Source organism: Thamnophis sirtalis, unplaced genomic scaffold (assembly GCF_051295495.1).
Source record: "Thamnophis sirtalis isolate CommonGarterSnake01/CBP01778 unplaced genomic scaffold, rThaSir2_p1.2 scaffold_3, whole genome shotgun sequence".
Taxonomy (NCBI): Eukaryota; Metazoa; Chordata; class Lepidosauria; order Squamata; family Natricidae; genus Thamnophis; species Thamnophis sirtalis.
In genome coordinates this window covers 82,737,221-82,752,827 of record NW_028261383.1, presented here as the reverse complement: position 1 = coordinate 82,752,827, position 15,607 = coordinate 82,737,221, and the positions used below count along the sequence as shown (strand labels likewise).

The window sequence follows — 15,607 nt, the reverse complement described above, 5'->3', positions numbered from 1 at the left end:
CCCATCTAGCAAATTTGGAAAACTCAGCAGTGGTCACAGGATTGGAAAAGGGCCGTTTACATTCCAATTCCAAAGAAAGGCAATTCCAAAGAATGTTCAAACTATCACACCATTGCACTCATATCACATGCTAGCAAAGTTATACTCAAAATCCTACAAGCTAGGCTCCAGCAGTATGTTGGATACCAAAACATGCAGGATTTCGAAGAGGCAGAGAAACTAGATACCAACATACGCTGGATCATGGAGAAAGCAGGGAGTTTCAGAAAAACATCTACTTCTGCTTCATTGACTATGTTAAAGCCTTTGATTGTGTGGATCATAACAAATTGTGGCAAGTTCTTAAAGAGATGAGAGTACCAGATCATCTTATTTGTCTCTTGAGAAACCTATGCAGGTCAAGAAGCAACAGTGAGAACTGGACACGGAACCACTGAGTGGTTCAAAATTGGGAAAGGAGTCCATCAAGGCTGTGTACAGTCACCCTGCCTATTTAACTTACATGCAGAGCACATCATGAGAAAGGTGGAGCTGGATGAATCAAAAGTTGGAATTAGGATTTCCAGGAGAAATATCAACCTCAGATATGCAGAATGATACCACTCTAATGGCAGAAAGTGAAGAGGAACTAAAGAACCTCTTGATGCGGGTGAATGAGGAAAGTGCAAAAGCTGGCTTGAAACTCAACATTAAAAAGACTAAGATCTGGCCATCTCAATTCCTGGCAAATAGATGGGGAAGAAATGGAGGTAGTGACCAATTTTATTTTCCTGGGCTCCAAGATCACTGCAGATGGGAACTGCAGCCAAGAAATTAAAAGACACTTGCTCCTGGGGAGGAAAGCTATGGCAAATCTAGACAGCATACTAAAAAGCAGAGACATCACCCTGCCAACAAAAGTGCGTATAGTCAAGGCTATGGTTTTCCCAGTTGCAATGTATGGCTGTGAAAGTTGGATGATGAGAAAGGTTGAGCACTAAAGAAGTGAGGCCTTTGAACTATGATGCTGGAGAAGACTCCTGCGAGTCCCTTGGACTGCAAGGCGATCAAACAGGTCAGTCCTAGAGGAGATCAACCCTGACTGCTCTTTAGAAGGCCAGATCCTGAAGATGAAACTCAAATACTTCAGCCACCTGATGAGAAGGAAGGACTCACTGGAGAAAAGCCTAATGCAAAAGAAGGGGATGACAGAGAATGAGGTGGCTGGATGGAAGCACTGAAGCAGTAGGCGTGAACTTAAATGGACTCAAGGACTTTGCAACTAACGCCTATCAAGAAGACAAAAGGCCAATAGAAGAAATGTGCTTAGAAATCCATTTGTGAAGGAAAGTAAGGAATGGAAACAGCCCAATTTAAACTGCTGAGTTTCCTTTTCAGTATTCAGGTCAACACGTGCTTGCTTACCTGTCCCAGGTAGGGATAGATATAGGGATAGACTGTATTGCTCTTCATTAAAAAAAAATCCAGGTTAGTTTAATGATACAGAAGAAAGTTTATTATCCTAAGATGTTTGCATTGTATTCCTTCTGTAATTTCTGTATGTATGCAGCATATTGAATTTTGAGGGAGGCTCAAAGGCCTAATTAGAAAGGCAATCTTAATAGCTCAGGGAAACCTGCAACATGAAAACGGGAAGCGCACAAAAGCCTGTCTCTGTAAATTAAAAATGGTCCCTTGTGTATTTGCATGCTCTTTATACAAAAATCCCAAAAGTTCCATCAAATTGATGTTCATGCTAATTATTTATAAATTGAACAATATTTCCACTTTGTCATAATAAATCAATCTAAACCTAAATCCATCTCGTGATATTTAAAGCATATCAACAAACACAAACATGCATAAAGATGTTTGCAAAATGACTCAGCCAACCACCTTTGAATTGGACCTGGAAGCAAACTGGCAAACAATGCAATTCACACAACAGTAGTTGTGCCATCTAAGCACACACACCCCGCCCCCCGGAATTGTGCACACTGCTGCATTCTGCACCCGCTGTAGCTTCCAAATACTTTTCAAAGATAACCCCATGTAGATTTGCAGGGCATAAATGACTGCATACAGGGGCATTAGGAGCCAATTGCTTCTAACTCAAGGTGTCTAACAGTAAACAGTAACACCTTTTTGTTTTTTAGTTTTAGATGAAGAAGAATACTGGGAGAGTTAAGTGTGTACTTTTGTGTAATGAACTTAGTATCTGGCATCAGTCACAAATGGCTTCCTCTTAAAAAAAGATTTGAAAAGCAAGTTCTAAACTAAATAAATGCAAATTCTGAGTTGAATTTCATCTGTTCCGATCCATTTTATTTGAGGATTTGCTTGAGGATTTGATTGCAGCTACTGAAAAACGAAGTAGCTATTGCAAGCCTGATGTCTCTTCCCCATATCTTCTAGTATTTTTACTCACAGAATAAATTACTGACCTGAATAAAAGTACGCCTGTAATTAAAAAATGCTACCCCAACTCATTTTTAACTTTTTCCCCAGTAACTGCCTCCACTATTTTCTCTTATGCAGGGAACATTCTGAATTGATTTCAGTCACCTTCACTAACATTAGCACTTCATAAAACCAAATTGGATAAATCACATCATGACATCAAGCTCTTCCATAAACTGTCTGGATTTTCTACAAGGAAGGAAAAGGCTTTCCTATTAGGAAAATGGAGCTGAGACACCAGAATTGGAGCAATATGGCAAGACTGAAAATATTAATACTGCTATATTTCCTTTTCTGGAAACTGTTTTCCAACCGCACAACTCTCTTGATTGAAAAAAAAATAAATTGCAGAACACCTAGCTGACTGTTTTTATCGATTAGTATATACGGCTCATTCTATGTCAAACAAAAGCTTGATCCAGTCAATATCCTGATTCTCACTCATCAACAAGTTGCTTCCAGAAAGTTTTCAATCAAGGCAACAAAATTCCCTAGTCTTGCTTTCTTTGCCTCTTTGAGTGCTGCTGTTATCATTCCCCAGAAGATCGAGACAGGAGGATCAGTATTCCAAGACTGTATGATTTTTCCCCCTAGAAGTTCAGTAAATTGCCCTTTAAACCACAACACACAACATTTTAGCAAATATCTTTATCCAAGATACAAAAACGGGATCATACAAAAATTAGTATTTTCCAGCCTTACTCCTTTCATTATACTACAGTATTACAGTATAAAAAGAATTAGACACATACATATATACATTTTTCTCAAAAGTTAACTATGAAAAGGAGAGTTTCAAAGATGGCTGGAAGAAACCAGCATAATTCTCAACCAGAATTTCCATTATCAAGACACAGGAAAATGACAGTGATGTATAACCCATGTTTGAAAAGTTTTTGCCTCTGATACTCTCAATTAAACAGAGGACAGAGACTGTTACGATGGAGGACACAAATGCATATCAGAATATTGATAGCTCCCTTGTAATTCTGCACTTAAAATACTGAATTAATCTCTGCATTCCAAAGAAGTCCACATCATTTCAACTTCTCTGCCTTCTAGAACAGTTAAAAATGCACAAAAACTTTTTAAAAATCAAATTCCCAGACAAGGGAATTAAAATTCATGGCACTATTCTCTGCCACAAAGAAAAACAAACCCAGAGAGTTGTGTGTCTTCTGAATGTTCTGCATTGGCTTAGAATCCTAAATCATAAATAAAGTCTCTAGCAGATTTCTTTTAAGAGTCATTGGCATGACCAAAGAGCTTCACAGTGCCCGCTTCTCTACTGCTGTCATATTTGCCGTCTTTATCATCACAAGCGTAGGCTAATAGCGGGTGTTTTGGATGCCAAGCGACTGTGAAGGTTGGGGACTCGCACTGTACTTCCCAGAGCTTCTCCCCTAAAAAACAAATACACAATTAAATACTGCCTTTGGGACAAACTATCATAGCTCAGACCCTCTAGCCTTAGACATTATAGACAAGAATGCAATTTAGGAAGTACTGTTGAGTAAGTGTTTCTTTTATTCAGAATTATAAGGGCAGTTCAAACCGCCCCCTCTCTCAACAAGAAAAGAGCAAGATTTTCAAAACACCTTAAGACCTACAGGAATTTTCATATATTTCATTCATAGATATTATGCCTAGATATTATACTAGCCTAAGCATAAAGATCTGCCAAATATACAGCATTTAAAATGACACCAAAAATCATACAAAGCAGAAGATAGGAAAAAATTAAGATATATCAATGTGTGCATATATTTTACTAGCCATCCTTTTAAAAATGTCTTCATTCAGTTGATCTCTTCTCCTAATAAAGGTTAAATTACTTTCCAGCTAGGCAGCAAGAAAGCAATACTCACCAGTTTCTACTTCAGCAATATCAATGAAGTGATCTTCAGAGGCTGAAGCCAGCATCTTGCCATCACAGCTAAAGCTCAAAGTCCTGACAGGCCAATCAAGTCTAAGATCAGGAAGCAGAGAAGGAAATAAGAGAAATAGACTGATTATAAGAGGTGAGAGAAGTGCCTTTGGGCACCATTAAACAGTCTACTTTGTCATTCTTAGACTCTAGTCTTTCAAAAGTAGAAATATTGCATTTGACCATGTAGATGTCATTTGAGTACAATAACTAATTTGTATCTCAATTATTAATGTTCTTTTAAAATTCTCTAAGACAGACCACAATATCTTGTAGTAACACATTTTGTGCTGTATGATTTTTGTTCTTAATCTACTACCAGCCGGTTTTGTTGGATTACTCCTATTTCTCATATTATTAGACAGGAAAGGACAACTCTTAAAAAATATAGAATAACACAGTTGGAAGGAACCTTGAAGGTCTTCTAGTCCAACCCCATTTAGGCAGGAAACCCTATACCACTTCAGACAAATGGTTATCCAATCTCTTCTTAAAAACTTCCAGTGTTGGAGCATTCACAACTTTTGAAGGCAAGCTGTTCCACTGATTAATTGTTCTAACTGTCAGGAAATTTCTCCTCAGTTCTAAGTTGCTTCTCTCCTTGATTAGTTTCCACCCATTGCTTCTTGTTCTTCCCTCAGGTGCTTTGGAGAATAGCTTGACACCCTCTTCTTTGTGGCAGCCCCTGAGATATTGGAAAACTGCTATCGTGTCACCCTCTAGTCCTTCTTTTCATCAAACTAGACATACCCAATTCCAGCAACCGTTCTTTATATGTTTTAGCCTTCAGTCCCCTAATCATCTTTTCTGCACTGTCTAGAGTCTCCACATCTTTTTTACATAGTGGTGACCAAAACTGGATGCAATATTCCAAGTGTGGCCTTACAAGATACCACATATGCTGTACTTGTGCATTTTGTTTTTCTTACCTAAATGTAGAATCTTACTTTTTTCACCATTGAATTTTATTTTGTTAGATAGTGCCCAATGTTCAAGTCTGTCAAGATCCTTCTGTATCTTAAGCGTATCATCTGGAGTGTTGGCTATTCCTGGTAGCTTGGTGTGGTCTGCAAATTTGATGCGTTCCCCATCTATCCCTTCATCCAAATCATTAATGAAGGTATTGAAGACTACTGGGGCTAAAGCAGAACCTTGGGGTATCCCACTGATATTTCGCTCCACATAGAAGCAGTTCCATTGAGGAGTATATGTTGAATACGGGTGGTGATGCTGTCTAATCCACATTTTTCTATCTTATCAAGTAGCAGATTATGGTCTACTTTATCAAATGCCTTACTGAAGTCCAAGTAAGTTATATTAATGGCATTCCTCTGGTGCACTAATTTTGTCACTTTGTCAAAGAATGCAATAATATTTGTCTGGCATGATCTGTTTGACAAACCCATGTTGGCTTTTGGTTATTACTTTGTTTGGTTCTAGGTAACTCTCACCAATTAGTAACTATACTACCTAATTTATATTAGATATAAATTAATAGTTTACTCATTTGCATCCTGATCTCTATTTTTTTCCTAACAGAAAATCTTTTACTTGACTTCATACTGGAAATGTAATTACACTTTAATACAGATGATGCTCAACTTACAATTAATTTAGTGACCATTCAAGTTACAACAGCACTGAAAAAAGTGACTTATGACCATTTTTCACACTTACGACCATGGCAACATCCCCATGATCATGTGATCAAAATTCAAGTGCTTGGCAACTGATTCATGTTTATGATGATTGCAGTGTTCTGGGGATATGTGATCACTATTTGTGACTTTTGACAAGCAAAATCAATGGGGAAGGCAGCAGATTCACTTAACAACCATGTTACTAACTTAAGAACTGCAGTGATTCACTTAATAATTGTGGCAAGAAAAGTCATAAAATGGGGCAAAAGTCATTTAACAAATGTCTCGCTTAACAACATAAATTTTTGGGCTCAATTTTTATCATAAATTGAGGACTACTTGAGCACTAAGATGGGACGTTCCTATTTATTTTTAATAATTCTTTCAGAATTTGTTTCCAAATTGTTTTAAATAGATTCTAAATTTAGATTTTAAATTGTTTGAAATACCCATTCTTAAAGACAAAGCAGGATTTACTTTTTAATCAACTTACTACTGATATGATCTATACTATAAATCACAGCAGCAGGGAAAGAACAAGAATGGAATTTAAAAACTGTGATAAATTTTACATTGAATCTCTTCCTGTTTTCCATTTTTTTCAGGATAAGTGTATCATCACAGGCCCTAGGATATACTTCCATTATATAGCAGTAGCAATAGCAGTAGACTTATATACCGCTTCATAGGGCTTTCAGGCCTCTCTACGCGGTTTACAGAGAGTCAGCATATTGCCCCCAACAATCTGGGTCCTCATTTTACCCACCTCGGAAGGATGGAAGGCTGAGTCAACCCTGAGCCGGTGGGATTTGAACCGCTGAACTGCTGATCTAGCAGTAGCCTGCAGTGCTGCATTTAACCACTGCGCCACCTTGGCTCTATATATCATTACGCTATACTGCATAGCTCACACATTGCGCTATTGCATTTCTATAGTGCATCCTTCCAATTACTTTGCACTTAGAACAGTATTTTGATTATAAATATGTTTCATTCTATTAATCTTAGAAAAGTTCCATTTATTTATCTACAAGCCTGACATCTGGAAAAGCTTTTAATACAACTCACCTAGAAAAACATCGTACACACACCAGCTCATCCACATCCCAGAGGCTAACCAATGCATCAGCACTTCCAGTAGCAAAATACTTGCCCGTTGGATCAAACTTGATACAAATGCAATTTGAGGGATGCGCATTAATTGACTGAATGGGTTTCAGCTCTGGGTAACTGCAGAAAAGAAATAAAAACAGTTTATTAAATGCACATATAATTCACTAACTAGGACATGCCCTGAAGTCTTTTTTAGCAATCTCTAAATGTAAGGCAGGCTCCTTATTATATACCAGGAATCACAAGCTGCATAGTTGAATAGCAAGTCTTACTTTACATTAGCACTGAATAAGCAAATATAAAAGAAAGTGCATGGGCTCTTTAATACATTTTAAAAAATTAAACAAAGGCAGAAAAGTTTGTGGCTCATAAAGATTTATGCTACATCAATATAAGGATCTTTAAGATTCCAGAAGATTCTGTTCATTTTGCTGCAAAAAAGTATGTCTATCCTAATCTGCTAAGACTGCTAAAAGGCAAATAAAATTGAGATATTTTAAAAAGAAGGGACGTTGCTTCAGGGTTTGCACACATAGGGAATGAGAACACACGGGACAATAGTCACCCTTATTTAAGTCAGTTCAAATGCAAGAAGGAAATTTGTTTCAGCATAATAAATATCTAAGCAGACCCTAATAGTGAAATTCCTCTTCTGCTAGCAAATCTGGTGTCTGAATCTGGATCTGAGCTCATATGCCAATATTCCTCTCCTGGTTAAGTGATAAACTGATTAAAAAGAGAATAGAATATGATGCTTTTTATTTAGTTTTTAAAATACTTGCCTACTAGTCCTTCACTGGAACACCTTTCATTAGTGTCAAAATGGAGCAGAGAATTGAAATAAAAATCCCTACTTGACCACACAAAATCACTAGGTGATTTTTAACTCCAGAGCCACTCAGAATATTGCTGAGAAAACAAGGAGATATCTCCATGTGTGCTATCTCACATTCCTTGAAGAGCAATTAAAAATTAATTATCTAACTGAAGAAAGAAAAATGTGGCAGTGGCCACCATTAAGAGGTGAAGAATTAAATTCATGATACCTTGGATCTTAATATTAGTACAGCAGGAACAATGAATGGTACACAAAGAACTCTTATGAGGAAACACTATTTAGAGATATCCATGAAAATAGAATAATATTTTATATTACTGTTGCGTTCTTGGTACTCTCTGAATTTGATTGTTTTCTACCAAGCCAGCGTGCAAGGAAACAGCCAAGCCCAGAGAGCACCAACAACTCAACAGTTCAACCTATGCTATATATATTGTCTTCTATTTGCTTTACATTTTATGATCCTGAAATGAGAAGATACTGCAAAAAGCTTTACAGATGCTAATAATATCACTGCAATCCTGATATAAGCTCCAATTAGAAGCAAAAATGGAAGGCAGAATAAAGAAAAAATATCTATAAACAAGGCTGCATCTATGTCAAAGGCAAATATACTTTCCCATCATCACTTAGATCAAAAGACAGGACAGCCAACTCACTAGCTGTCCTTCCTGGTAAAGGCCATGGAGAAGGTACCTGAGGATGTTGATGCAGCCGTTGCCATTGGTGAGGAAAAACATGTTGTTGTCATTGTTCCAAGATATCTCATTCACCTCAAACTTGAATTGCTCTTCAGCTTTGGACCGATGTGTCTTAGCATCAATGAATGTGACAACATCATCTTTATTCCCTACTGCAATAGTCTGGCCATCAGGGCTCCAGCAGATGTTAATGTTTTCCCCTGTAAAGGAGAAAGGGGGAAAACAAACCTTCTGATTTACTAATTGCAGCAAGAACAATTTACACAGGCTTTTCTATTTGTAAAGCAAGGATGATAGAAAATATAACTTTATAATACAACATTTATTAACTAACTATTATAAGAGTGCATTTCAGATTTGGCCAGAAAATAAAGAGAATGATTTGGTCAAATACCACAAAAAAAGGTTTCTCCCTTAAAAGCAACATTTATTAAAATTGTGTTCATAGATATAGTGGACATTTTATATGATGATCAGGAAGTAACAGAATTCAATATGTAATTTTACCCACAAGATCTCTTATTTAATTAAGAAGAAAAATACCTTTTGTATTCACTGTGTCAATGCACTTAGTGGTTCGAACATCCCATATTCGAATGGTTTTATCACCAGATGCTGTAACAAATAGATCTGGGTTACTAGGATGCCAACACAACTGATCCACACTGTCTCCATGACCACGGTAATTGTTTTCCTTGACCTGAAGGGCAAAAAAAATACAAAAATCTTCAACAAACTCTTCTGGCCCTTCATTTTATCACATACACTTCATCATAATCTAAATGCCACTATAGATAGTTGACTGTGCAGGATTTGATTCAAGAATTCTCTATATGCACTTCGACAAAATTATTGAAGAACAGTTGCAGTAGTGGGTTTCAACACCCGTTGCAACCGGTTCGCTGCAACGGGAGCCAGGTGAGCACCACGGGCACACGCGCTGCGCACGCATGCACACCCACTGACTGCAATGCTCCAGCTGCTGGGTGGAGCATTGCGCAGGCGCCGTACACTGTGCACACGTGCACAGATGGCCTGTTTCCTTCAAATACAGGTAAGGAACGAGGGCGAGTGGGCAGGCCCTCCAAAGCACTGCTCTGGTATGATAGCTGCTGCTTCCGGCAGGCACCAGTATGCACGTACCGAGGTGTACCGCCTGCAACCCACCACTGAACAGTTGACTAAATAAGGTAGAAGGTACTCCCAGTATCTTGCCCTATAGTCTTCCTCTGTAAACAACTTTTCTCATACGGTTTAAAGATAACAATTAATTTAGTGTATGATATTAACATGTAACTGTCTTGTTATCACATTCTAGGATGGTTTTTCAGCTTCCCGATTTATTCTAATCCAAATATACAGAAGAATTATATTTAAAAAATATCTCAAAATCAAAGATATAAAGATTAGATCAATGAACTGGAAACAAACATGCTAGAAAGTGAATATTGGTAACAACAAATCTGCAAGAAATATCAGCTATCATTTTTAAATTCTTATAAGGTATTTCTGAAGTGCTACTTATGCTTTATGAACTGTATAGAAAACAGAGCAATGGCCAAAAAAATTAAAAGCATCCCTTTTTATTTCAATACTAAAAAGAAGCTTTATTGAAGAGTACTCAAAATTAATAAACAATTGTCTTTAATATCACATATCAATTTTTTAAAAAGGATTTCACAATCCATATTGCAACCATATTATGGAACAAGAGCTAACAGATAAACAACCTGAATTCAGAAGAAGCAATCATTTTGCTAGTATCCATGGATAGCGGATCAAATTGCTGGTATATAAGGATAGTGTCAAAATCAAGAGTGTTCTAAAAACATGTGGTTTTTTTTGCTCTATTGATTATATTAAGATTTTGACTATCGGAAACTCTGAACAGTCCTTAAGATTTTGTGTTCATAGGTATATTTGGTCATTTTATATGATGGTCAGGAAGCAATAGTTAGAATTAAATATGGAGTAATTAAATTGTTCAAAATTGGGAAAGAACTGTGTCAAGCCTATAATCTGTCATCTTATTCATTTAACATAGGCAAACTATATTATGAGAAATGCTGGAACAGAGGAAATAGAAAGGAAGTGAAAAAAATATATAGAAAAGCTGGTCTGCTGCCCAGTATTGAAATAAATTAATAAATAATAAATAATAATAAATTCTGTCAACACAGAAATACAAATAAACAGAAGAGACGTTGATGCTGACTTTACCTCCCTGGTCCCAAAAAACTCACAGGGATGGTGACTGTAGCCATGAAATAAAAATGTGTCTGCTGCTCGGTAGAAAACAGATCCAGATAAATTTTTGATATGAAAGTTATCACACTGACAATACAGATATGTACTGTCAAGACCATGTTTTTGTAACATATGGTTATGAAAGGTGGGGGGAATTGATGCTTTTCAAGAAGCAACACTGGAGAAAACTGTTGAGAATCCCCCCCATAAATCTTTTAATAACAACTGAAGTAAAATTATAGAGCTCAGCAGAGTAATATGGATACTATTAGTAATACTAATACTACTCAGCAGAATAGTATGCGATAACAATGCAGCTGATGTTTTTTTAAATATGTAATCTAAAGTGATCACTATAGAAAAGGAGCCCAATCCTTGGTAAAAATCGAATGCCACCCAAAAGCGGCAAGAAGAAACCGTCACCGATGACCCAAGCAAGGAGTTTTATGAACTCAAGAGAAGACTGGATCGATATGGACAAAATGATCTGCATCCGCTACCAACATCCGGAAGCCACCAACCAATGGAACCAAAGCGAGTCCCACCGAATTCTTTAATTCTTTATTGGCCAAGTGTGATTGGACACACAAAGAATTTGTCTTTAGTGCCACTGCTCTCAAGTGTACATAAGGAGAAACAAAATACATTCATTAAGAATAAAAAGATACACCACTTAGTGATAGTCCAGGTTACTAATAAGCTATCAAATCATACTAGGAAACAAATAAAAACAATATACATTGAAAGATGCAAGCAACATGGTTATAGTCATAAGTGGGGAGAGACAGATACTAGGAAGAAAGGAAGAGAAGAAGAATAGCAATGCAGTCTTAGTAGATAATTTGACAGTGTTGTGGGAATTAGTTGTTAAGCAGAGTGATGGCATTGGGGGGGAAAACTCAGGTTGGTTTTCAATCCTTTATTGTCGACCTTTCCCAAAAAAAGGGGGGGCTCCAATTCCCACATCGGCCGTCGGAGAGTCCAATAATAAAGCTCCCCAGCCGCTGCTGGCGCTTCTTCCCACTCCTCCGTCCCTGCACTCACCAGCCGGTCTTTATCCAGCACGAAGACGCTGGCGGTCTTGTCGAAAGAGCCGGAGGCCAGGCGGTGTCCGCAGCAGCTCCAGGCCACCGAGTGGACCTTGGCCCCGTGCGCGGGGAATTCGCGGCTCCGCGTGTTAGCCCGGAACTTCTCCTGCATGTCCTTCACGTAAGGAGAAACAGCCATGGTAGCCCAGCCTGGCTCAAGCCAGCAGAACACACACACCCCTCCCGCCGCCGCTGCAGAACCACTTTCCTTCCGAGTTGCAAAGGTTCTACTTCCGGTACGTTATTCATACAGGCAAGAGATGTGGAGGGGGGGGAGAGTCTGTTGAGGAACGTGTTTCTGAGCGCCGTAGAGCTATAAAAGTGCAGAGGCGTTCTTTACCATCGAAACGCGCTTTTACTAGTATCGCTTGGCATCTCTTCGATACATTCATTTATCTGAGTGGTGAAACTTTCTCTTCATTGATTCTCGGGAAGGCGAGCTGTGGCTTCTAAAGGAAAAACGTCCGCTCGTTTAACTGTGAAAAAAATAAAATGCCGTATTTTACGATAAAATTTAAAAGGCACAGCGAAAGAAGAGACTATTTAAAAAAGCGTTTTATACCTGCTACTCAACCTAATTAATGTCCCCCTGCTTATAGAGAAAGTTTCGTTTATTTGCTGTTTCCTTGTCACACAGTATCAGAAAAAGAAAACTTGGTGTCAGGTCCCAGAATACGTTTAAGCCCACAGAGAGAGCCAAAATAAGAATTTAAACAGAAGCTTGAGAAAGAATCGGCATTTAATCTTTGATCAAAGTTTAGAAAGCTGGGTACACAGTTTCAGACATATACAAGAAGATATGCGAGGAAATGCCACACACTTCAGAAAACTAACTCCTTTAATACTGTTCAGATACTGTTCAGATACCAGTTAAACCCATTCCGGCCTCTTAATTAGGTTTGTGTATTTCCTGCAAAAGGATAGAAGCCTTCTCATTAGCGTTATCAACTCATCTCTTCCTTTGTTCTCACAATTAGCCACTTGGCCCAGATCAAAGGTGCAGCTCCAACTTGCTAGGCAGGAGAGAAAGAGGATTGACAGATCAAGTATCAGGAACTTTACAGAGGCCTAATACAGCAGAAAATTAGTTATAGGAAACAAAGGCATAATGTGGCATATTTTTGCTACAAATCCAAAGGCATATTGTGTGTGTGTGTGTGTGTGTGTGTGTGTGTGTGTGTTTACAGGAAACAAATATTTATAGAATAACAAGTTTCTACTAATTCTAGTATTCCAGTATTTTATACTCTTATTACAATTTCCCTTCAGTGGAAAGTTTGGTCCATTCACCAAAATTAGATGCTCTTTAAGACTAACTGAAACGATGTTGGTTTCAAAGCCATTGAAACCTCAAAAATCTGTGCATGTGCAGGAAAGTTAAAAGGAAAATAAATGAAAAATATTGCAAGATTTTCAAGAAACATCTACGGAAGTGAGTTCATCGGACTTAATTTCCAAGCATTGATGCATGCTTGGAACCAGGAGTGAAATTCAGCAGGTTCTGACAGGTTCTGGAAAACCAGTAGCGGAAATTTTGAGTAGTTCGGAGAACCATCAAATATCACCTCTGGCTGGCCCCGGAGTGGGGTGGTAGTGGAAATTCTGGTGTGGGGTGGGAATGGTGATTTTGCAGTATCTTTCCCCTGCCACACCCACCAAGCCACGTCCACAGAACCGGTAGTAAAAAAAAAATGAATTTCACCACTGCTTGGAAGCCATATAAGTCTGATACCTGCACCCTGCCAAATGAAAAAAGTTAAGTTGCAGAAGTTTGAGATTATTGAAATAGCAATCTTTGATGTGACCAGGGTATCCTTTTAGGAAAATCCATGCTTTTGAAAGATTTTCTTGTTCTCAAACTGCAGTTCTTCCCAACATGCTGAGGCAAGAGCTATATTTGTTCAAACCGTGCTTGTTGTGCAATTTTTGTATTATAGACAAAAGCTCTCTCCTTTGTCACCCTTACTGTTATATACGGTCACTAAGAAAATAGTATCATGGAATCAGTAATATCATCTGATTTTCTACTCCAAAGCAACCCCAAAGCCATTCTAAAGTTTCCCAAATCTTGCTTCAAGACTAGCTTATAAATATTGGGTGCTGCTATTTTGTTTAAATTGTATATACAAGTAATATGTTTATAACCTCAGTGAAATAGTGTGCTGTTGCTTAATATACCATATTAAGATTCATCAGTATTGCTCTTTTTCATGGTACTACAATAGAATGCAATCAATTTTTTGCAAAAGTAGGATTTCAAGGGTTCATTGGCATATAATTGGAGTTTGGCGATAACCAAATGCACATTCAATAGCTTGTTAACATACAACAGGGGTGTCAAACTCAAGGCCTGCTTTAAGAGGTGCTTAAATCTGGCCCATGAGGCCGGCCTGGAAATAGCAAAAGACCAGCCTACAGTGCCTCTGGCAGCCAAAACGGGGCACCCCATTTTAGCCAGCAAAGTGCTGCAGGATGCATCTGTCCTGTCTTTCCCTCAATCCTGGCCGGCCCGCAAAGAACTATAATGCTGATCCGGCCCTTGAAAAAATCCAGTTTGACACCTCTGTCATACAAGATGTTATAAATTAATAATTCACATTGTGTGCTTATGGCAATGATTTATTTTTGTAAGGATGTTAGTGTTTCATAATCTTACTTCATCAAGAATACACACAAAGGTTAATATATTGTGTACAGTATATTTTTGGAGAAAAATCTGTACAAATGAACAGCTGTTTCATTTGTGACTTACAAGCTTTCTATCTGTCAAGATACGCTTTGCTTTGTCTACTGTAAAGAAAACAATTTCTGGAGGAGTGGGAGTGTGTTATCAAGGCAGAAAGGTAGAAAGAATGTAAGCTAATTGGGGCCTTGAAGTCCTCACTTCTCAGTATAGTTATCGAAACTGCTGTGGGAATGCAACTGATATTTTCTTTTTATTAGGACAACTACAGGTAGCCCTCCACTTACAACCACTATTGAGCCCAAAATTTCTGTTGCTACGTGAAACGTTTGTTAGTGAGTTTTGCCCCATTTTATGACTTTTATTGCCATAGTTTTTAAGTGAACCTCTTCAGCTGGTAAGTTCGTAACACAGTTGTTAAGTGAAACTAGTTTTCCCCATTGACTTTGCTTGACAGTAGGTTGCAAATGTGATCACATAACCCGCCTGGATACTGCAACTGTCGTAAAAATGAGTTAGTTGCCAAGCATCTGAAATTTGATCATGTGACCATGGGGATGCTGCAATGATCTTAAGTGTGAAAAAGGTCATAAGTCACTTCTTTCAGTGATGTCATAATTTTGAATAGTCACTAAATGAACTGCTGTAAGTTGAGGATTAGCTGTAACTCTTTCTTGAGGATAATAGCAGAAAATGAATGGATAATTAACTTGAGGCTTACTGATTATGAATATTTATGCTTACATTATCTATCACCTATGTATATCTATGACTGTAATTTTTCCTTCTTTCCTGAAATGTATTTATGAGTGCATCCTTTAGTCTGTAAGAATCCCTCCCACTATTTTCTGGAGGGAAATTCCTCCAGTGTACACTGAATAAATAATAACTGCAGTGAGCGTTAATTGTTTGCAGGGGGCGTGGTTTCCTG

At 38.0% G+C, this 15,607-nt stretch overlaps 1 protein-coding gene across 1 annotated transcript; it reads right to left on the bottom strand.

The window, feature by feature from the left end:
• Window positions 1–2,821: 2,821 nt before the first annotated feature.
• Window positions 2,822–12,201, bottom strand: THOC3 (THO complex subunit 3). Its single transcript, XM_087709369.1, has 6 exons — window positions 11,950–12,201; window positions 9,202–9,358; window positions 8,654–8,858; window positions 7,075–7,236; window positions 4,308–4,408; window positions 2,822–3,842 (listed from the first exon to the last, which is right to left on the bottom strand). The coding sequence occupies exons 1-6, from the start codon at window positions 12,130–12,132 to the stop codon at window positions 3,679–3,681; spliced, it is 972 nt and encodes a 323-aa protein (XP_087565495.1). The 5' UTR covers window positions 12,133–12,201; the 3' UTR covers window positions 2,822–3,678.
• Window positions 12,202–15,607: the final 3,406 nt, after the last annotated feature.

Excerpts from the sequence above, each read along its gene's own strand:
- THOC3 (XM_087709369.1), bottom strand. The coding sequence starts at position 12,132 with ATGGCTGTTTCTCCTTACGTGAAGGACATGCAGGAGAAGTTCCGGGCT. Across the intron at positions 8,859-9,201 it reads TGACACAGTGAATACAAAAG|GGGAAAACATTAACATCTGC; the intron begins GTATTTTTCTTC and ends TCTCCTTTACAG. Across the intron at positions 7,237-8,653 it reads GGCTGCATCAACATCCTCAG|TTACCCAGAGCTGAAACCCA; the intron begins GTACCTTCTCCA and ends TCTTTTCTGCAG.